The 21,912-nt window shown below is 42.2% G+C and overlaps 2 protein-coding genes across 13 annotated transcripts in view; both read left to right on the forward strand.

Moving 5' to 3' along the window:
- kif13a (kinesin family member 13A) overlaps positions 1-13,881 on the forward strand; it is a 41,073-nt gene extending 27,192 nt beyond the window's left edge. For 2 of the 12 annotated variants that reach the window (XM_046044611.1, XM_046044612.1), the window contains exons 17-40: positions 578-797; positions 1,542-1,704; positions 1,812-1,955; positions 2,040-2,189; positions 2,366-2,530; positions 2,703-2,876; positions 3,015-3,166; positions 3,259-3,391; positions 3,575-3,721; positions 4,312-4,344; positions 5,313-5,412; positions 5,532-5,658; positions 5,757-5,812; positions 5,899-6,023; positions 6,643-6,819; positions 6,935-7,027; positions 7,161-7,313; positions 7,469-7,546; positions 7,647-7,697; positions 7,848-7,935; positions 8,049-8,200; positions 9,080-9,262; positions 10,237-11,455; positions 12,266-13,881. In XM_046044611.1, the coding sequence (XP_045900567.1) occupies positions 578-797; positions 1,542-1,704; positions 1,812-1,955; positions 2,040-2,189; positions 2,366-2,530; positions 2,703-2,876; positions 3,015-3,166; positions 3,259-3,391; positions 3,575-3,721; positions 4,312-4,344; positions 5,313-5,412; positions 5,532-5,658; positions 5,757-5,812; positions 5,899-6,023; positions 6,643-6,819; positions 6,935-7,027; positions 7,161-7,313; positions 7,469-7,546; positions 7,647-7,697; positions 7,848-7,935; positions 8,049-8,200; positions 9,080-9,262; positions 10,237-11,455; positions 12,266-12,399 (4,217 nt within the window). In that variant the 3' untranslated portion in view covers positions 12,400-13,881. Of the gene's footprint in view, positions 1-577; positions 798-1,541; positions 1,705-1,811; positions 1,956-2,039; positions 2,190-2,365; positions 2,531-2,702; positions 2,877-3,014; positions 3,167-3,258; positions 3,392-3,574; positions 3,722-4,311; positions 4,345-5,312; positions 5,413-5,531; positions 5,659-5,756; positions 5,813-5,898; positions 6,024-6,642; positions 6,820-6,934; positions 7,028-7,160; positions 7,314-7,468; positions 7,547-7,646; positions 7,698-7,847; positions 7,936-8,048; positions 8,201-9,050; positions 9,263-10,236; positions 11,456-12,265 lie in introns of those variants that run through there. The other 10 variants (XM_046044613.1, XM_046044615.1, XM_046044620.1 and 7 more) reach the window with 7 other exon arrangements.
- Positions 13,882-16,157: 2,276 nt separating this feature from the next.
- On the forward strand, positions 16,158-21,866 carry rbm24b (RNA binding motif protein 24b). The gene is made up of 4 exons (XM_046043734.1): positions 16,158-16,584; positions 16,914-17,037; positions 17,357-17,411; positions 20,225-21,866. The coding sequence occupies exons 1-4, from the start codon at positions 16,414-16,416 to the stop codon at positions 20,580-20,582; spliced, it is 708 nt and encodes a 235-aa protein (XP_045899690.1). The 5' UTR covers positions 16,158-16,413; the 3' UTR covers positions 20,583-21,866.
- The last annotated feature ends 46 nt before the right edge of the window (positions 21,867-21,912 follow it).

Here is a 21,912-nt window from a genome sequence, read left to right on the forward strand (position 1 = left end):
TGACCAAATCATAACATCATGTATGAAATTACATTATTGTAAAACAATACTTTATCTCGTTATCTTGAACATAGAAAAGTGCAATTCTAGTGTTAACTGCAGCAATCAGCGTACTATTTTATCAGATGATTATTGATACAAAATCCAAATTTTTGTAGCCAGAGGCAACCTGGGTGGTCTACCACAGCTGAGACAGAGCTCAAAGAAACGATTAAATTTATCATTATCAAATTTTTTTAAACTACAATTAAAATGTCTTATATATATATATATATGTCTTAAATATATAAACATATACAGTTTACGATAATACAAGACAAGGTGCAAAACTTAATATCTGAGAAGATGGAGTGACCAAATATTTGACATTTGTGCTCAATGAGAAAAATATTAGTCCATGACAGGAACTACATCTTCAGGCATGTATCAATAATTATTTAATTTCTTATTAAATCACTTTATTTGCATCAGCTATGGTGGTTGCTTCTTTCAGTGTAGAAGCTTCGCCCACTGCTGCTCCTGTATAATCGAGCCTTGTATATTGCAGTGAGAAATGTGTTGTTTCTCATTTGTGTAGACCCTATGCAGAATGTGGTCCAGGTGCTGGAGAAGCAGTACCTGGAGGAGAAGCGGATGGCTCTGGAGGAGCAGAGGATGATGTATGAACGAGAGCTGGAGTCGCTACGGCAACAGCTGTCTCCCGAGAAAACACCACAACACCACCGCAGCAGCAGCGAGCGCCTCACATTCCCGACGCACACACCGCACAGCAAACTGCGACTGTGGACAGAGGAGCGGTTAGTGGAGTGCACTCACACATGTACTAATACACACAAAGTATATTGTATATATTTATGAAATATTCACAACATCCACCTTACTGAGCTATACCTAGTTATCCCCAGAATATCCTCAAATTGGCTTGGTTAGTTAAGATTTTGTTGAATTCTGACTGACTCTGGGTCAGTTCCTGCAGGTTTATCAGTGAGGCATGATGCTATAAAGTTCCTCCTCACCTTAACGTGCTACATCAGATATAGAAAGTGAGCTGAAATTTAGAAAAAAGTTTGTCATGTTGCTGTAATAATCCCGAGTTGTTACACTCCTGCTGAACATATAATTTGAAAAATGGTACAGTGAAGGGATGCACTGTGAAATTTGCCTAAAGAACAGACAACATTGACAACATGGCAGCATCTACCATGCTGGATTCAGCCTCAACATTGTATACTTTACTGAGAGAAACTAGGCCCCTCTGCACATCATTGTAGCAGTGAGCTCATGTTTGTATAACTGATAGCTTGTTTTTACTGATGTTTCTTTTTCTTTTTTTTTCTTTTTTGCTATTCTCGGTAAACTCTAGTCACTGTGGTTTGTGAAAATACCAAAAAGAGAGCCAAATCTGAGATGCAGGAATCACTACAAGTCTCCTACTTACACTTAAACATCACATATTTTTCAAGTCAAAGTGTGGTCAATCAGTAAATTCCTTCTCAACTCTGACTGAATGATCTCTATGTTCTGTTGTCTGTGTGTGTCAGGGATGAGCTTTTTCGTCAGAGCCTTTCTCGACTCAGGGAGCAGGTCATGAAAGCCAACACCTTGGTGCGAGAAGCCAACTTTTTGGCAGAGGAGATGAACAAACTGACTGACTATCAGGTCACTCTTCAGATTCCTGCAGCCAACCTCAGCGCCAACCGCAAGGTCAGATCTCTGAACCACCACATCACCTTACTAGAGGCTATTGTATCTCATTAGTACAGTTATGAAATATAACAAGGGTCTAAATATGTTACCCTGTTTTTAAATAGCGCGGAGTGATAGTGAGCGAGCCGGCCATCCAGGTGCGGAGAAAAGGGAAGGGGACCCAGGTGTGGACCATTGAAAAGCTGGAAAACAAACTGGTGGACATGAGAGACCACTACAGGGACTGGAAGGAAGACACAGAGGAGATGGTAAGAAACAGAGAATCAAAAACAGTAAAAGATACGTAGAAAAGTTTAAAGTGTGAATTTGATTAAGTTGGGTTTTTTTTTCAGAATAACAGGGCAAACAGTAATCACTGTGACCCATTCTGTGAGGCACAAGAGAACCACAACCTGATTGGAGTGGCCAACATTTTTCTGGAGTGCCTTTTCCATGATGTTAAACTGCAATATGCTGTCCCCATCATCAGCCAGCAGGGAGAGGTAAGGGTACACTGACATAGACAGATTAATACACAGATAAATGATTCATTCTGCAGCTTTCAGATTATTATATTATGACTGTATGAAAGGATGATGAAATAGGTGGGGAACATTTAGAGGCAGTAGACATTTTTTTTGAATGGTTGAGATGATGTCTTCCTGCCCTGTGTAAACAGGTAGCAGGCCGCTTGCACATTGAGCTGATGCGAGTCAGTGGAGCTGTCCCAGAGCGTCTGTCTGGGGGAGACGACTCGTCAGAGAACTCCAGCGAGAGTAGCTGCTATGAGGTGATGGACACCAATGGGGAGATCGTCCACATGGCCAAGAGGCTCACCTGCAGGGTAAAAGCATCTCATCACTTGGAAGATACATAATTTGTACAGGAATAGTTTAGCTTCTTTTTGTTTGCAAATGACACAGGCATTTCACTGTTAGATAATGGTGTAAGACTTTCACAGTACATCAACGCTAACTAACTGAGCTTCATCCTATCTACTGATCTCTTTGCTACAGGTGCGGATCAGGGAGGCTACAGGTCTGCCGCTCAACCTGTCAAACTTTGTTTTCTGTCAGTACACATTCTGGGAGCACGGTGAGCCCACTGTGGCTCCTCCCATGGTCAGCCCAGACAGACCTTCTCCTCGAAGCCCAGATGCCCAGTTTACTGTCCAGTTTGATCACTGCAAGGTGAGTGAAAATGGGCTGTTGGTGTCTTATCTTAAAGCATTAATCAGAATTTTACATTTCTGTAACATTTGTTATCTAGTTTTATTTACTACTAAATAAAACTATTAAATCTACTACAAACCTCTTGTCTTTGTGCAGGACTATTTGGTGCATGTGACGGATGAGTTTTTGGAGTTTATATCAGATGGAGCTTTGGCAATAGAAGTGTGGGGTCACCGCTGTGCTGGGAACGGACGTTTACTCTGGGAGCTAGACGCACTGGAGGCCAAGACCCAGACACTTCGAGACAGGTATATGTGTCATGCTCAGACCTTTGCATCCACAGACACACACATGCACTGACATTTCACACCTCACTAATCTTGCCTGTGGTGTTTTCTAGGTGGAATGAAGTGTCTCGCAGGATTGAGCTATGGATCTCCATCCAGGAGCTGAATGAGCAAGGAGAGTACTCATCTGTGGAGCTGAGTCCTGGAAAAGACATTAGCACAGGAGGAGTCTTCCAACTCCGCCAGGTCAGAGAAGAACTATGAGCAAGTTTCTGTTTTAGTCAGCCAGGCTGCCCTACATCAAACACATACCTAGGAGGATCATAGCTAATTATGTAATTCTAAACAGCCTTATGCATGTAGTACTTTGAAAGTGCAGCACTGGAAGCAGCACTCTTGATGTCGAATTATGGGGATTTGTCCAAGCAGGGTCACTCCAGGAGGCTGCAGGTGTGTGTAAAGCCAGTCCAAAACTCAGGCACTCTGCCTCTGCTGGTGGAGGCTGTGCTGTCTGTCTCTATTGGCTGTGTGTCTGCTCGCTCCACCAAACTACAGAGACCACTCGACAGCTACCAGGTTTGTGAAACACAAACACACATTTTAGCATTTACTCACATGCCACTTAGACTATGAACCTATTGTGTTGAGAAAAATAGGATGCTGGGTTGTATGTAACAGATTTGGCATTAAAGCAGAACAGTGCTTTGGGAACAGTATGCTTGTTTCGTGCCAGTGATATACAATATTATGCTGATTAAGCCAAAGCATGTTTAGTCCATCTCTGGTTTCGTGCCATGACTGTTTCATCTGGATAGCTGGCAGTAAGCCTAAAGAAGGCCAAGGAATGTACAAACTCATTAGTACCCTGTTTGTTTCGTTAACATGCACTGATGTGCCCTGATGTGGAAAGGAAACGCCTTTTTATTTATTTTTCACATTCAGAATATTTAAAAGAACTCTGGGACTGATTTATGTTAGTTGACATTAGTCAAAAGCATATAAACATGCATTGTTCTTTCACACACACACACACACACACACACACACACACACACACACACAGATTCCTAGAAAGTTACATGAGCGGTGACTGCAAAGCTATGAGCTGTCATGTCAGGGCCTTTTCTGTTTCCCCACATTTGACTGAGTGTGTTCTCTCCTGCCAGAGAGAGGTGGAAGACGATGTGGATAGTTATCAGGTATCCTCTCTCAGTCTCCTCCTGCTGCTGCTCCCCCTGTAGATCATTCTGCAGCATGAAGGAAACCAACTGGTCATGTGTTTGTGACTAGGCCTGTTGCTGAGGGCATGTGAGGCAGGAGGCAGAGGGTTGTGCCTCCACCAACAGAATGAGTGCTTTATTAAACAGTAACTGCACATGCGGATGATTCTTGATGCTGTAATTATCATTCACACCAACCATTCTTTGGCAGCCCTCTATGCAAAACACAGAACCACCCATGGCTGAGCTCCCAGCCGGCAGTCTGTCTGCCAGGGATCTTGTCCCGCTCTCTCTTGCCTTTCCCCTCAGGTTGCGCACACTAATTCTACTGTTCGCTTGTCACAACTGAAGATCTGCAGGAATAATAAGCCTCACTTAATCACACGGGCATTGCATGGCTGCATGATTTACGGTACTTTGCATGATGTAAGTGTGTCAACGTCAGAAGCGAAATATGGTTGGCTTTGAGCTCTGTTGGTTACTGTGGACATTGCAAAGATGAGTCTCCTCTCCGTGGTTCACTCACGGAGTTATCTGCTGTGCCTCCAGGTAGGACTTTGGGTGGCTGTGTGTGCATGTGAGGACATGTTTGTGTGTGCATGCACGTGTGTATGTGTGAATCCAGGTGTGTAAGTTGAAAAGGGGCCAAAGGGAGGTTTTATGTGTGTGTGTGTTTTGAGAATTTGACCATTATTGTTTTTTAGCCAAAAATGCCTGAAGGTTTTGATTTTTAACACCTTGGGTTTGGGAACTAGGATTAGCTTTCACTTGGCTTGGGTAATTTATTGGAACTGGGTGTATTAAGGAGCAGTTATGGAGGTTCTCCCTCACACAAATCGGCCCTGTGCACCTTCACCTTGCCCTGTTAACACTTAACCGTGCCCCGCAGCACATTCTCTGCCTTACCGAGTCAACTGGCACTGATTCTATTCTCTGTCTGATTCCAGGAGGAAGACCTCAACTGTGTTCGAGAGCGCTGGTCAGAGGCGCTGATCAAACGTCGGGAGTACCTTGATGAACAAATCAAGAAAATCATCAACAAACATGGTGAGTCCTGTGCCCTGTGTCAAAGCTACTACCTGCTGAACGGCCTGCAGAGTGGCTTCTCTGCGCTATTTGCATTTACAGCATGTTTGTCCGTGTGTTGTGCTGATTTATGTATCCAGAGAAGTCAGAGGAGGATATTGAGCGCGAGGCTCGGCTGGTGGAGCAGTGGGTTGGCCTGACTGAAGAGAGAAACGCAGTGCTGGTACCTGCACCTGGCAGTGGCATCCCTGGAGCGCCTGCAGACTGGTAAACCCACAAACACACTTCCATGCACATGTCAGAGTCACTTAATTTGCACTCCTTTGCTTTTTTTCACCATTCACCTCATATTCAACTCCCTGTAGGACCCCACCTGCAGGAATGGAAGCTCACATCCCTGTACTTTTCCTGGATTTAAATGGTAAGGCAGATACATCCTTCATATAACTGATATTTCACAGCTTCCTCTCAGGCTGTACAAACACTAAATCTCTTTTATGCCACTAGCCGATAATCTGACAGTAAATGAGCAGCTGACCGGCCCACATGCTGCAGGCGTTAACTCTATCCTGCCGAAGGAGCATGGAAGCCAGTTCTTCTATCTGCCCATCATCCGGCACAGTGATGAAGAGGTAATCAATGGATTTGACTTTACTGCCCTCTTGTGGCCAAACAGGGAACCCTGGGAAACAGACAGACCTAAAAATGGGCATTTCATTGTGACTTGCTATATGACCACCATATGATCCTTGACTTATAAATGTTAATTTACATTTTTCACAAAGGCTTAGTTGAATTTTGCTGATTTTACTGCATTTGCTGCTAAAAATATTTTTTTTCTCAGATAATCATGCACAGACAAGAGTACTTTAGGGCAACATGTTTTTCCTACAATTATGTGCATAATTTAATAATTACGCAGTCATGTAATTGCAACGCCATCACACATGAAAGCAAGCTCTGAAAAGGAAACTCATCTTAATATCGTCATTTCATTTACTTTGATGTTGAGCAGCAGCACTAACCCCACTGTAATCATTGCCCTCTTTATTGTGCTAAATTGTGCTAAACTGTCATGCGATGGTAATTTTCCTGCTCATTACTCAACTGCTGCAAACCCAAAGCTACAGCCCACCTACATGACTATAATCCTTGTCTCTGTGTATGGATTACAGTCATGTAGGTGGGCTTCTCTTTCTGTAGACGATTATAGGGCTACATTAATAAAAACCAACTCTTCCAATTCACCAGGTGTCTGCAGCATGCTCCTGGGACTCATCCATCCACGATTCTGTGCACCTCAACCGCATCACGTCTCCTAACGAACGCATTTACCTGATCATCAAAGCCACAGTGCAGCTCAGCCACCCTGCCTCTATGGAGCTGGTGCTCCGCAAAAGGATTGCTGTCAACATCTACAACAAACAGGTTAATACAAGAGGGATGGGATTTAATCAGAAAAGGTCAGCCCGCAGCAGAGGTGGGGTTTACAGGGATGGATTTTGTTTTAATGAGCAACATAATTTTGATTTGTTTCCCACAGAGTTTCACTCAGAGTCTCAAGCGAAGAATGTCCTTAAAGAACACGCTTTATTCTTGTGGTGTGACATATGAGATCGTTTCCAACATACCAAAGGTACAACTCATCTCAGTTCTCTTCATTTTACCACTGTATCTAACACTGGCTGCTTTCTAGATGTGTGACAAATAACCAGTTTGGTGTTTATCTTCATCCACCGTTTTCTATTTCTCTTCTTTTCCATTTCCAGGCTTCAGAGGAGCCAGAGGAAAGAGAAACCTTGGCGCTCATGGCTGCTCGCGGGGACAGCGAGGAGACTCAGGATGGAGAAACCTACATAGAGAAATACACACGGGGAGTTCTGGAAGTGGAGAACATCCTCAGTCTGGAGAAGCTACGACAGGTATTACATTAGCATATTGACATACTGAAACGCTAACAATCTGTTGAGGTTAGAGGTGCTGTTTAGTAAAATGTGTGATTTAGTGCACTGTAAATCATTCATCTATTGGGTGACATGTAAAGACGCACCTGTCTTTGTTTTTTTTGTTGCTGAAGGCAGTGACAGTGAAGGAAGCGCTCACCGCCAAGGGGAGACACCTAAGAAGGAGTATCAGCACACCAAATGTACAGCATGTAATGAGAACATCACTCACTGCACTGTCCACTGAACTATGTGGAAATAATTGTTATTAAATAATATGACACTAATGACATCTTGTTTTTTGCTCTCCAGTCTTCGTGTAGTAAAACAGACCTGACAGGGTGTGAGGATGAAGATTGTAAGGTAAGCCAGGTGTTCCTCAACAACATGTTAATCACTGAACTCTGATGTTGGTCTGTAGTTAACGTTTCTTGGCTGCAGATCACAATTGTAAATATTCTGCAGCTTTCCTTTAACCTAAAACTTCAATATAACCTCGGTATTATTGTTTAGGACCACTGTGAGCATGTGGACAGCTCCACCTACAATCCTCAGGAGGGATCGCTTTGCACCACACCCATCAAAAGCAAGGAGAATCCAGGTAAACTACAATAAACAGAAAGTGTGTAGTAGCTACATTGTGTCCTGACATTATTTCCTGTGAGACATAATGTTTGAGTTGCTACATTATAACCACTGAATTTTCCCACACAGGTTTAGTTCCAGAGAGCCCTACTTTTTTCAACTCCAGCCCTTTCAAAGTCCTCTCCCCTCAACCACCTAAGTTCCTCAAGTCTCTGCTGCCTGTCAAAGAGGAGAACAAGGCAAAGAAAGTCCTGGAGGCCCGGCCGCTGCTGGGACAAGAGGTAAGGAGGAAGGAGTTATACTCTCTTTTGCTCAAGAGGGGAGAATTCATGTCTCTGTTGTTCCCTTTCTCAGTGAACTTTTCTTCAATTCAACATTGTCAGTCCCCTGTCAAACCCCATTTTTGCATTTTACCATGTCACTTATCATATCAAATTACATTTCCACAACATGGTAAATATATTACCATTGATAAAAGATACTAATTGTCCAAAGCTGCCTGAAGCTTTTTGTGAAAATGGCTTTGCTGTGGTGTATGACTGGACCCAAAAACTAAAAAACACGATGGTGCCATCTACTGTGTTTATGTCACTATATTGAAATGAAAGAGCATGACTCACAAGAGCATGACTTCCACTGTGAAAGCCATAACACTAAATTGGACAAAGCTATGCTCTAAAGTCTTATGTCTGTTGTTGTTTGTGATAATTTGACTTTCCAACCATTTTAAACTAACCCGGCATATATGTTTTCATCAGTGCTTTAAGTGGACTAAAAGAAACGGAGTCCTAGCAGCAAAATGGTTCAGTAAGCAGCAGGATTGGAGCAAGAGAGGGAATAAGTTCTGTGAGTGTGTGACTGCAGTGGCATACAAGTAACTGCAGTCTAGATAATAGTCTTTTGTATGATAATGAAAGATAGCAAGAGCTTAGATGTTTGCTACATGCTATAATAGTGTAATAGTTTAGCACAAACATATGGACCTACTGCTCACGGAAAGTGCAACAAAAAGGTACTCATACTTAGGACACTTCAAGCACTGTTTTTTGTGAAATATCCAACTGCATGGCACTAACTGTGTAACTGGCCTGCCCAGCTCCATGCATGCTGTGTGTGTGTGTGTGTGTGAAGTGTGTGCTGTTGTTCTGACCCATCCGCAGAGCATGCGCTCATGTGTGAACAGCGCTGCACTGCTCCCCCCTCCCTGCCCCTGGCACCGGCCCAGGGCAGGCAGCGAGGGCCACTGCAAGCCTTCCACCTCCACCTCCACCTCCACCCTCACCTCCACCTCCACCACCACCCCCACCAGCAGACAGCTCAGCCACACATTGCCACACACTGCTGTAAGTGCTACACACACCAGCACACACCTCTCTGAGGGTTACTGCAAGAGTTTTTACACATACATACACCCTATTAAACACAGACGTGGCACATGCTCACACCGCTGCAAGTGTCACTCTTAGACGTGTACATACTGCCACACTTTGCTTGAAGGATTACACACAACCCTTATGAACCGGTCTCTGAACTGCCAGGATTTCCATTGAGGTTTAGACACTTTCTGACACATTGTGAGTTCCAACAGTAAGTAAGTAGAAAAACAAAGTTATAGAAGGATGAAAACCTACGATTATTGCTGTTGTCTTGAGCATCTCATCAAACTTGGCCATTAATGAGACTGATTCTCAATTGACTATGGTCTTCTTTCTAGCACAGTACCCATCAATTCCAAATTCATTCTAATACTTGTATTGCACCATGTAGTGTCACTTTTTGATTGTAGTTTTTGTAGTCTGTATAACACAAGATGAAACCAAAAACTGCTCCATACATTGGACTCGCCACATTGTGTACATATATACATAAATATGTATCATGGTGGAAAGAAATAATTTTTTTTTTTAGCAAAATAGAAAAAGACAACTAACTAACAAAGAGACAACTAAGCATTTTTTTCTAGCATTGTCCTGAGTATGTTAATATTTAGGTTTTGAACCAAGTTACTGTATATTGCCGTAAATGAGTACAATATGAGTTACATGAATTACAGCCCTAATAATCATTATTTTTCTATGCCTAATTTTCTTTTTGTACAGCAGCAAACACTTTAAAATAAAGTCAAGAAAACAAAGAAAATGTGCCACATTATTCATATACTAGGTTCATGTTCCATTATCACAGTTAACACAATTTTTCCATTGTCTTCATTCACTTTAAAAATGGTGTTTCAACAGGCTAATGCTCCATACAGGCTATAAGTGACATCACGTCTAGTGGGATGTGTCTTTTGTCCTACTACTGTTGTTTTGATCAGCAGGACTCAGAGGATGAGGAGACGGATGTGGACATGACGCTGAATCTCAGTCGGGGCCCCCAGGACCAAAGCAGCTTTCAACCTTACATCCCAGAAGACTTTGCAAACTTTGAGATCTACAACGCCACTCTGGAGAGCCAGGGGGGCTTTCTTTCCTCCCATTCTGACTTGAAGGGAAGCCAGTGTGGAGGTGGGAGTGGGGAGAGAGAGGTGCCTCGGAGCCCCACAGCCAGCAGTTGCACTAGTGGCTACTTTTCACACAGTGCTTCCAATGCCACGCTGTCTGACATGCCTTTCAGTGGCAGCGAGAGCTCCGACCACCTCAGCTGCACCTCCAGAGACCTCCATGACCCTCTCGGCTGTCCTTCTGGAAGAGGCTGCACCAAAACCAAAAGTGTTTCTACAGGAAGTGACACCCAGCAGTCTCCCCACTCAACAGGTGGGGTTCAGGACCTGCTCAGCCACCCTGCCTCCTTACATGGCAGTATCCCTAATTGCACAGATAAGCAGCAAACATTGCCTATGCCTCACAACTCTATTCTCAGTGCCAGCCAGGAGTTCACTGACTTCAAAGGAGCTGATGACAGTATTGGAGAGAGTGACTTAACACATTTTACAGAGGGATGGGCACAGGAGGGTTTGGAGTTCTCTACAAACCAGCAGAAGAAATCAGATAATATAGAAACATGTGGCAACACTGGTAATCAACACTCCTCTGATGTCTCTGGTATTATCAACATATCTGTTCCTGAAAACACTTCACCTGCTATATGCAAATGTCCAAACAATACAGGCTCTGTTAGCTGTGTTGCTGTGTCCTGCCCTAACACAACTGTAGTTTGCACTTCAGTCAGAGGCCCCTTATCTGTGCCTGACAAAGCCCCAGCTCCATCTCCAGCATCACCATCCCCGGTCACAACCGTATCTACGGCCCCATCCTCTGGCCAGACTCCACGAGCAGGAGGAGAACCTCCAATCCAGGAGCCGGCCCAGGGAGATCTGCCCCACGGGAGTCCCTGTCCCAGCCCAAACCCAATCAGCGCAGAGCCCTCAGGCGATTCAAGCGGAGATGAGAGCACCCCTGTAGCTCAGCTTCCTGACTGGATGGCCCCTGGAGAGCAGGTGTGGGTGGGGAAGAGGAGAGGAACGGTCCACTATGTCGGAGGAGTAGAGTTTGCTAAGGGGATCTGGATTGGTGTGAAGCTTGACATGGCAGTGGGTGAGTCCCCCAAAACAACAACTCTCTGTTAGTATATCACATACATATATATTATGGGACCATTTTAGCTTGACATATGTTGAGGTAATTTAGAAATAGTGTCGTCATCACATAATTTGTCCACCACGACACGTTTTATTTTTCAACTGTTAAACATTCCACTCTGTACATAGCTTGGTCACAAGTCTCTTATAACTACATTTATAAAAAATATTTGCCTAAGTTAAATGACGAATATCAACAAAAATATTGTCGGATGTATTTTACCCTCAAATATAGATGTCAGTACAAGCATGGCCAGATTAACCCACAACGGAGCCATGGGGCAAAAAATGGCCTTGGTCCCGTATTCACTTCCTGATGACTGTGGTGATTTGATTAAACACAAAGTTATGTGTTAGGAATATACACCATTTGAATTTTGACACAGGTTTGCTCTATAAGACTGGTAATGATGCAGGACCCACCTTAAGGCCCATACCAGTTCAGATTATATTGTGCTTTAGTGGTGCCTCAAACAAGATGTTATCATTATAAAATTAGTTTGACTCAGAAACCAACTAATGAAAAAGTTATTGTAGGAGGGTTAGTTACTTAATTACTGTAAACAACTGACACAATAAATATTGGGCATTCAGGGCCCCTGGGCAGTTGACCGCATTGCCTGTTTGATATTTGCCGGGGCAACAGCCTCAAAAATTCAGTATTGCTTGTGCTCTACTGTTTAATATAGATAGCAACTGGTGTGCCTTTTCCCTTGTGTATGAAAGTTTCAAATGTGACATAGTATTATCATTGATCTTCCTATAGGTAAGCACAACGGGACTGTCCAAGGCAGAGTGTATTTCCGCTGCCCGCCAGGCCATGGTGTGTTTGTCAAGCCATCTCGTCTCACCAGAGGGCCGCCCTCCATGGACACAGAACCCCAGACTCTGATCAGATAGGACCCAAAGAAGGACTAGCTTTCTTAGGAATGGCAGAGACGCCTGGGTGGTCCTCAGATCCAGTGCCTATGGATGAACCGCAGGCTGACTTCAACATGCCTTTTCTCCTTCCATTCCTCTGACCACTCTAGTCTCTAAGCTGATGTATTCTGTAGGCCTGTCTGCCTTCCTAGGTATGTCTTACCTGTGCATTTAATGAAGGTATATCCTAAATACTGTCCACTGAAATTCACTATGCACATATCTGAGTTTTCTATACGGTGATATTTTTGATAGAGAACTTATGAAAATATTACCCACGCCCATTTTCTTACATTGGTTTCTGAACATTATATATAATATTTTTGTAAGACAAATGCACCCTCCCCTGAGGCTCATAGTGGATTAATCTGGGATATGATGATTAAGAATGTACTACTGTTAATAAACATTGATATTTACATCAATATGATATGTCAGGGGTAACCAAAGAACTACGGTTCCATATCTGCTGTTATGAGTAATATGTTATTTTTCTAATGTGCGTGTGTGCATTATATATCTATATGTCCAAGTAAAGCTTAGTGCCATATCTCTAGAAGTAATGCCACAAATCCTGAACAGAGGACAAATCTGCAAAACCTGAGTTGCTTTCAGTGTGATACTGCAGTTATCATGTTTAATTATCTTGTTGAAGTACTGTAACACTGTGGAGGAAATAATCCCCATCCAGCATGAGACTGTTGCTGTTTGAATGCTTGCACTGGAAAAGATTCTTGGAGAGTTCACTGACTGTCTTCCGTTTTTGACTGATGAAATATATTTTGACTGAAGTGACTGAGAAAGCAGCTTGGCTTTGTCCAAGGCCTGGATATACTTATGCCTTAATGCCCTGTTTCCAAAAAGGCAGGCACATAAAGCCCAGACTACTCAATGAACTCCATAACAAGTTCATAGAGTTTTAAACTAACTAACTGAATGGACCCTAAACCTGTGTATGGATATCCCGATGCCCCGAGGCCATCAAAATGCCACCCAGCCTTGCTGACTGACTGTTATGAATACCTTTTTAACTGATTGTCCATCTTCATTTTATATGTTAACTAACTGATATATAACACTACAAGTTAAAGGGTACTCCATAATGCATTTTTGTTTCACATGGAGGATTGGATGAATAGGCGATAGACAGTATCAGGTTACAGAAGACGGTGCAAAAGTAGAAGAATTGTTGTGTGAACTTATATTTTCATGGAAGTAGTGAACTGTGGAACTGACTAGAAATGGTTGTATATCTAAGCTGTAATTTCAAGTAAATGAAACAAACCCAAGACCTTACTTTAAAGAAGAGAACAATGCTGCTCTCCCTCATAAGGAGTTGTAAATAGAAATGTATTTGAACATAGTATTTACGCTATTATAATGTACAGAATTGTATTTATAATGTATCTCAAACTGTTTTAATTGGTACAAAATGTTCTAGAATAGAACATTTACAATCACTGTACTGTGTCAACTCTTTATTTGGCTCATTCAAGCGGCCCTTGCATATTTTGATGTTTTACGAGTAAAGCATAATATTTCAGTACAGGAGACACTGAGTATACGCTATTCATTCTCTTGTGCTCACAAAGAACTATTTTTGAAGTGAATTAAAAATTCATAATTTACTATTTATTAAAGTAGGGATAAAAAATGGCCTCAAACAGAAACATCTGGTATGAAAAACTATTTCCATAAATTACACATGTGGGGAAACTGACAAACAACATACATGAGTATGATGGTATAGCAGCAAACACCTTAACGCAAAGTTAAGAAAACAAAGAAATGTTTTAATGCATTATTCATACACTATGTTCATGTTACATTATCACATTTAACACAATATTTTCATTTTCTTCATTTACTTTAAAAATGGTGTTTCAACAGGCTAATGCTCCATACAGGCTATAAGTAACATCATGTCTGGGATGTGTCTTTTGTCCTGCTACTGTTATTTTTTGATCAGCAGGACTCAATCGAGGCCCTCAGAACCACAGCGGCTTTCAGCCTTACAACCCAGAAGACTTTGCAAACTTTGAGATCTACAATGCCACTCTGGAGAGCCAGGAGGGCTTTCTTTCCTCCCGCTCTGACTTGAAGGGACGCCAGTGTGGAGGTGGGAGTGGGGAGAGAGAGGTGCCTCAAAGCCCCACAGCCAGCAGCTGCACTAGCGGCTACTTTTCACACAGTGCGTCTGACATGCCTTTCAGTGGCAGCGAGAGCTCCGACCACCTCAGCTGCACTTCCAGAGACCTCCATGACCCTCTCGGCTGTCCTTCTGGAAGAGGCTGCACCAAAACCAAAAGTGTTTCTACAGGAAGTGACACCCAGCAGTCTCCCCTCTCAACAGGTGGGGTTCATGACCTGAGCAGCCACCCTGCCTCCTTACATGGCAGTATCCCTAATTGCACAGATAAGCAGCAAACATTGCCTATGCCTCACAAATGTATTCTCAGTGCCAGCCAGGAGTTCACTGACTTTAAAGGAGCTGATGACAGTATTGGAGAGAGTGACTTAACACATTTTACAGAGGGATGAGCACAGGAGGGTTTGGAGTTATCTACAAAGAAGAAACCCGATGACATAGAAACATGTGACACTGGCTATTAACACTCCTCTGATGTCTCTGGTATTATCAACATATCTGTTCCTGAAAACACTTCACCTGCTATATGCAAATGTCCAAACAATACAGGCTCTGTTAGCTGTGCTGCTGTGTCCTGCCCTAACACAACTGTAGTTTGCACTTCAGTCAGAGCCCCCATATCTGTGCCTGACAAAGCCCCAGCTCCATCTCTAACATCATCATCCCCGGTCACAACCGTATCTACGGCCCCATCCTCTCCCCCGACTCTGCGTGAAGGAGGAGAACCTCCAATTCAGGATCTGCCTCACTGGAGTCCCTTTCCCAGCCCAAACCCCAGCAGCATTTCTTGTGGTGCAGTTTCTTCAAAATGTTGTTTTAATATCTATAAGCCTACTGTGACACAGTAAGCCACATTATGCTTCAATTTCCTAAAACAGAAAATGCCCTAATGGTTGGCCTACCTTAATAATAAGGCCATATCTAAAGTCCACAGAAAGACAGAAAAGATCTGCAGTGGATTTTGCTGGAATTTGATTGTGTGTTCATACATTCTTGAAAAAAAACTTAAATATTTGGCCAAAACTATCCAACCTTAAATTATCTTATAACGAATCGGTTGTGCACAACCTAAACACCATAGTTGAGCATGATTCTTTACTACATTTCTGAGATGTCAACAGTGGCGATAGTTCCACTTTCTGGCTCCATAATGTGGGCCAAAATGTCTCCTGTCACTGGTAGATTTATGGTCCCCTGGAACTTGTCCTGTCCTGATGTAAGTAAACAACACTTATGCTGTTCCCCACATTGTAGGCCAGTCATAGACTGACTATTTAAAAACAGTTTCTAGGAATTTTAGACTCAGTAAATTTGATATTTGACCACTTTTAGGCCAAAAACATAAATAAGGATTTAGGATAAGAAGTAAAATTAAAATACTATAAACTATACTATTTTCAAGGGGATTGCATTTGGGGGTTTTAGAGTTTGAATGTGCAAAGCAATTACAGACTATCTGACAAAATGACTCGCCTCAAACTTGCCATGACCAGCATTATCTTTCTTGGCATCAACTTGGAACATTAGTGGCCTTTCGCTTGTTTTTTTCTACACTGATTCGGCACGCCGTGTCCCTGCCGTAGCAGCTGTGCAGCCTGAGTAGGCACCCGGAGCTCCGCGTGGTGGTCTGGATCTGGGTGGAGTTAAGTATCTGTGTCACACACTGACAACTGGGAAATCTCCCGCAACAAACTAACAGGTGTCCTCCTCCTCCGCTATCAGATCCACAGTCACATCACCGGGGGGGCTGCCTGTCCGCGCCGCAGATCCTCTTCCTCACGCGTTCCTTTACTTTATCTGACCTCACAATTTCCAGGAAATTACTTGAAAATATCTATCCACAAATGATGCACTCGGCACAGAAAGACACCACATACACCAAGATCTTTGTGGGAGGTCTTCCTTATCACACAACGGACTCAAGTCTCAGGAAATATTTCGAGGTATTTGGAGACATCGAGGAGGCTGTTGTCATCACTGATCGGCAGACGGGGAAGTCCAGAGGTTATGGATTTGTAAGTAACAACCTGCGACCCGTTTTTGAGTTGCCATTTTAAAAGAGCTTGCACACGTGCACGGTCGGGGATAAGGTCAATTAAACTAGTATTAATCACCTAGAGGCTGAAACAGTCGATCGTAGGCTACTGTGTCCTGTTCTGTGTGACAGTCAAGTTAGAAATAATCTTACTGTTGCAGAAATCGGACAATCAAGACTTGGAACCACTGAATTATCCTCAGTCAAACATGACCTGACCGAAGATGAACCAAATTTTTAATCACTGTGACTAATACAGTAGGCCAGAAATATCCATGAGGTCAATGGAAAATGTGCTGTTTCCTTTAGGTGACCATGGCAGACCGGGCCTCTGCTGACCGAGCCTGCAAGGACCCCAACCCTATAATAGATGGCAGGAAAGCCAATGTGAACCTGGCCTACCTGGGGGCCAAGCCAAGGGTGATACAGCCAGGTGAGGGGCTTGATCACATCTTTACTTCACAACTTAGTCTTAATCAAGACAAGCAGCCCAAATTGCTTTCACATGCTCACATGGGGACTACTCTTACAGGATGTAATACAATTAGTGCTGAATGTGAAAAGTAAATCTAAGACACAACTGAATACAAGTACATTCATCTTGAAATCTGGATGATGAACGCTTGCTGTAGACAAACATGTCATTAGTTGTATTATATTCTCCTGGAAATGACAAGCAATCTTGCAAAGCATCAGAGCACTGTCTACTACTTCACTCAAAACTCTTAACAAATGTCATGTTTTCATTCTAGGTTTTGCATTTGGTGTGCCTCAGATCCATCCAGCTTTCATCCAAAGACCTTATGGGTATGTTAAGCTGTAGAAATGTACATTTCTCTCACAAGATCTGTCTGTAACAAAATCAGCTGTTCTTTTTTATGACCTTTTATATAATCTGTTTTAATTGTTGTAAACTATCATCTCTCATTGCCTCCACCTATTTAAATCCTGAATGAGGACATGTGAATGTTGATGTGTGCTCCTCTGCTTGGCGTTGACTGTGAAGGAAGTGAACGTTTGTCCTCAGTCACTACAGGACTTGACTTCATTGTTGTCTGTCTCTCTCTGATCTGACAGGGTCGGTAACGGTTAAAATAGCTGATGAAGGGACATGATGATTTGAGGAATAGCTGAGTCAGCATTGGGCAGAGCACTAAAGTGTTACCTGTATACTCTGACATACACAAACGCACTGAAATGGTGACTAGATGCATGGAAGTCTTCTGTTTTTTTTCCCCAGTTTTCCATAGTACATAGATTTGTGTGTGCCTTGTTTTCAGTATGATGTGGTGTTCAGCTTAACTGTGTGCTTATTTCTACTTGCAGTGGGGGAGGGAGGTGGGGTGCAGGAGTATTTTTTTGTGCAGACTTTGTGAGTTTTGATAGGGAGTTGTAAATGTAATGGGGTGTTGATTCTTTTCCTTTTTTAATGACTGATTTGTGCTTTAGCCTGTGGTTTATCGTTTTCCTCCCAGTTTCTAGTTAACATTAAGTTGATCGTGTTTTGTTGTCAAAAGGGGGCTGATGATCACTCGTGTGTTGATTTCAAAATCGATCCCCTGCAACAAAACAAACACTGGCTTGCATGTGGGAGTTCTTTTTTTCAATTTCCTTACCCATGATGCCGTGTTTTTTAAAATTCGTATTAACCCATTGCTTTCACTTGTAGCTCAAATCTACAGGTACACGATACTGAGCATATTTCTTCTGAAAAACCAATAAGAATCCTCTGTTTTTTTATTTTTGTCATCACTTAGCTGTCACAGTAGAATTAAAATGTTAAAGTTTTGTTATGACAGAATAATAAATTTAATTGCCCATGTTGCTGCTTTAATAGCAAAGCCACAGTTTCACTGAGTAAACTAACTGAAAATATCAAAATTCCAAATTAAAGCTGAATCACTGTCTGTATACAACTATTTTTAGATGTTAATTAACTATAAATGTGATTATGAATTCATTATTTAGCTTTGGATGAATTAAAAAAAGACAGTCGTCTTTATGTTTAGACATACTCCAATGTTCACTGCACTATAGGTTGGAGACGGAGATCTTAGCTGGACTCTCATGCAGCAGCTGCTGGCTACACTGATCTTCTACGGCCTCTCAAATTCAGATGGAAAATGGGAGTCACTCAGCAGCGCTGTTAATAATGTATGGCACAGACAGGGCCGCTCGGCTGTGGACAACAGGTGGGCCGAGCCATGTGCCCGTGAAGCCTTTTGGTTATGTGCTGGGGATTACCCATGTGTCCTGGTGATTTACAAAGTACCTTTATTTAGCTCTTGACCTGCAGGACCAAAAAAATGTTTGACCCATCTCTTTCAGTAGAAATGGCTTAAGTCAGCTGTGCCCTTTAAGCGCCTGAACTGTTGATATTGAAACAAGGTCATATCACAAAGAAAGGATACCAGGATGTTTGTTCCTATCTTGAGTTGAAAATTATACAAGTAATTTGATTGTACACATTTAATACAAGAATTTGTCACATTTCCTGTGATCAGTATATACATAGTACAAAACAGTTAGCTCTTGTTTCCAGCAGTAGATCTAGCACCCCACTTTGTAAAAAACACTTTTTGATCTTCCAGGACACCTCCAGTCAGATAATAAAGAAGTAAATTCAGGAAGGCCACTGAGACAGTAGAGTGGCATAGACAGCCATTACAGTTTCCCTGCCATGTGTTACTGAAGGAGAAGATCAGCTTGTCCTTTGGAGATGACAAGAGGAGCAAAAATAGCATGCTTCCAGACTCCCTTGTCAGTCAAGTTGGCGTGTGTATGTTTGTGTGGGGGTGTATGTCTGTAAGAGGGGGAAGGGGCACTAGTCTATGGACAGATATAACAGTTTCACACCTGCTCCTCAATATATTTACGGAGGGTGACTTTAACACAAGTTGAAAGTTTACCCAGATACCCAGGCTTGTATTTATTCATTTATACCCTGGCCTATATAGAGAATATTGCTCTTCCAATGGAGATCTTCTACTCTTACACCATTTGTTTCTCATTTTAAAATGAATTTCTTTTTCAAAAAAATAAATATATACAGGGCCTCGGCAGAACCTAAAACAACCAAGATCCCACCTTATAAGACACTGTGTGGTTAATTCACTGCAATGCAATTTACTGGATTTAGGCTATTAACTGCTCCAATTTTAAGAAACCAAAAGCTGTTTCTTACCTTATTTGTTTGTGATTAAGGTTCTATTAACATGTGTGGGCATGCCTGTATGTGTGGTGTTGGTGTGACAGTATGTGGACCGAATAAAGTCCACTTCTTTTCTTGATGTGTTGTGCGATTAAGCTCGCATTTTGTCAATACCGTTTTCAGTGAGACATTGGGTGCAGAGCTGGGCTGTGTCTTCTTTTAATGCCTTACTGTGTTTCAGATTCAGGTGCTTTTTGAAACAAAAAGCTGCGCTTGTTTTGCTGCTTCCTTAATTTCTCATTTCTAGGTAGGGTTTTTCAGTTGTTAATGAATGGATTTGCTGTGTTCTGAGGACTGGATTGATGTATTTGTGGCGCCTGCTTTTCAGTTTTCCAGAATTTAGTTTCAGCGTTGGAAAGATGACTGCCTGTGGCTGTGCTTTGACCCTCTGTGTCTTTGTGTCCTACAGAGTCCCTGCCCACTATGTCTACCCTCAGGCCTTTGTCCAACCCAGCGTGGTGATCCCTCATGTACAACCTTCTGCTGCTACAGCAACAGCTGCTGCTGCCACTTCCCCATACCTTGACTATACTGGAGCCACTTATGCCCAGTACTCTGCGGCTGCCACTGCTGCCGCCGCTGCTGCTGCATATGAGCAGTATCCATACGCGGCCTCACCAGCACCAACAAGCTACATGACTGCAGCAGGGTATGGATATGCTGTCCAGCAGCCACTCGCCACTGCTGCCACCCCAGGAGCTGCTGCTGCAGCTGCCGCCTTCAGCCAGTACCAACCTCAGCAGCTCCAGACAGATCGCATGCAGTGAAACCATGACAACTGCCTTAAAGAAGGAATGCAAGGGAGGTCACTTAATCCATAAAGGGAGATTGTTAGGAGGGGGAAAACCAGAGGGGCTGAATGATGGTTGTCATTCCCAGGTTTTAACTTAGCAGTCCTTCAACCAAAGAGCCTGAACAAAATCACCAAAAATGTGGAGACAAATGAGGAATTACTGCATATTTTATTGAAGTGAGATCAGTATTTTCTCACTACTTAATAAATAAATAAATAAATAAATAAATAAATAAAATTATTATTTATTTTTTTCAGCAGGAAAATATTTAATGTTAATTGAAGTAGACTCACTGGACCTCATATCAACCATTGCTGAATTTTGTATATATACTGCAGTGGAATTTCTGTAAAATTCCCAAGTGCCTTCACGTCTTATGATCAGGTTTCTTTCCCACTTCCCTCCAAACCAAGACACTTATGCATACATATGACAACAATTTGTTGCGTTGTCATGCAGTTTTCAGTATTTCATAGTTTTGGACCAGTATTTTGTTAAAAGCTATGCAGACATTGGGATAGATTTCATTGTTTTGTTAGGAGTGTTCTCTATTTCTCTCTCTCTCTTTTTTTATAACTATTTGACGTGAGATAGATTAGACACCCTCAAGTAGTTCCCTTTAAAATGTATTTTCTTGATCGTACATGAGACAAAATGCTGAAGTGACAGCTGAAGCTGGTAAGAGCACTCACCCTTCTTCCCTTCTAAATTGCACCTCATGTAAACTCGGCAAAGGGAAGAAGATGAATGTGAATCTTTCATTATGACATAATGTTTCATTATGCGCCTTTTTAAATTATGCTATTTATGTATTTATTGTGGAGCCTTACAGTAATAATCCCTTTATTTTTTTGTCCATGTGTTAGTATGAAGCCTACTGTAGAACATGTCCTCATATGCTGCTGCATAATGAGAAAGAGCATGTGATGGATGTTTAAACTTGGCTTAACAAAGTGATCACTGTGTATAAAGAACAAATATGAGTGGAAAGGTAGCAATAAGTCCAATACATTTTCTGTTTTCTGTAGATTTCATGTTTTTGTCTCAAATAGATTCTTAATTCTTTAATGTTGCTTTTTATACCTGACCAGTTTGATAAAGGACGGTGTGAGAACTGTTAACTTTTTAAAATTTCAACATTTGATGTCATTAGACATTTAATGTTTTCTAATGCAAGGGCATCACCTATTTCATAATGCATGACTCAAAATAATGCAAAACATTTAATATGTGAAATAAAAGGAAATTTACCTTCAACTTTTTTAGTCTCCTGTGTTCTGTGTAATGTTTGTTTTGGTCACAG

This window comes from Micropterus dolomieu, linkage group LG03 (genome assembly GCF_021292245.1).
Source record: "Micropterus dolomieu isolate WLL.071019.BEF.003 ecotype Adirondacks linkage group LG03, ASM2129224v1, whole genome shotgun sequence".
Taxonomy (NCBI): domain Eukaryota; kingdom Metazoa; phylum Chordata; class Actinopteri; order Centrarchiformes; family Centrarchidae; genus Micropterus; species Micropterus dolomieu.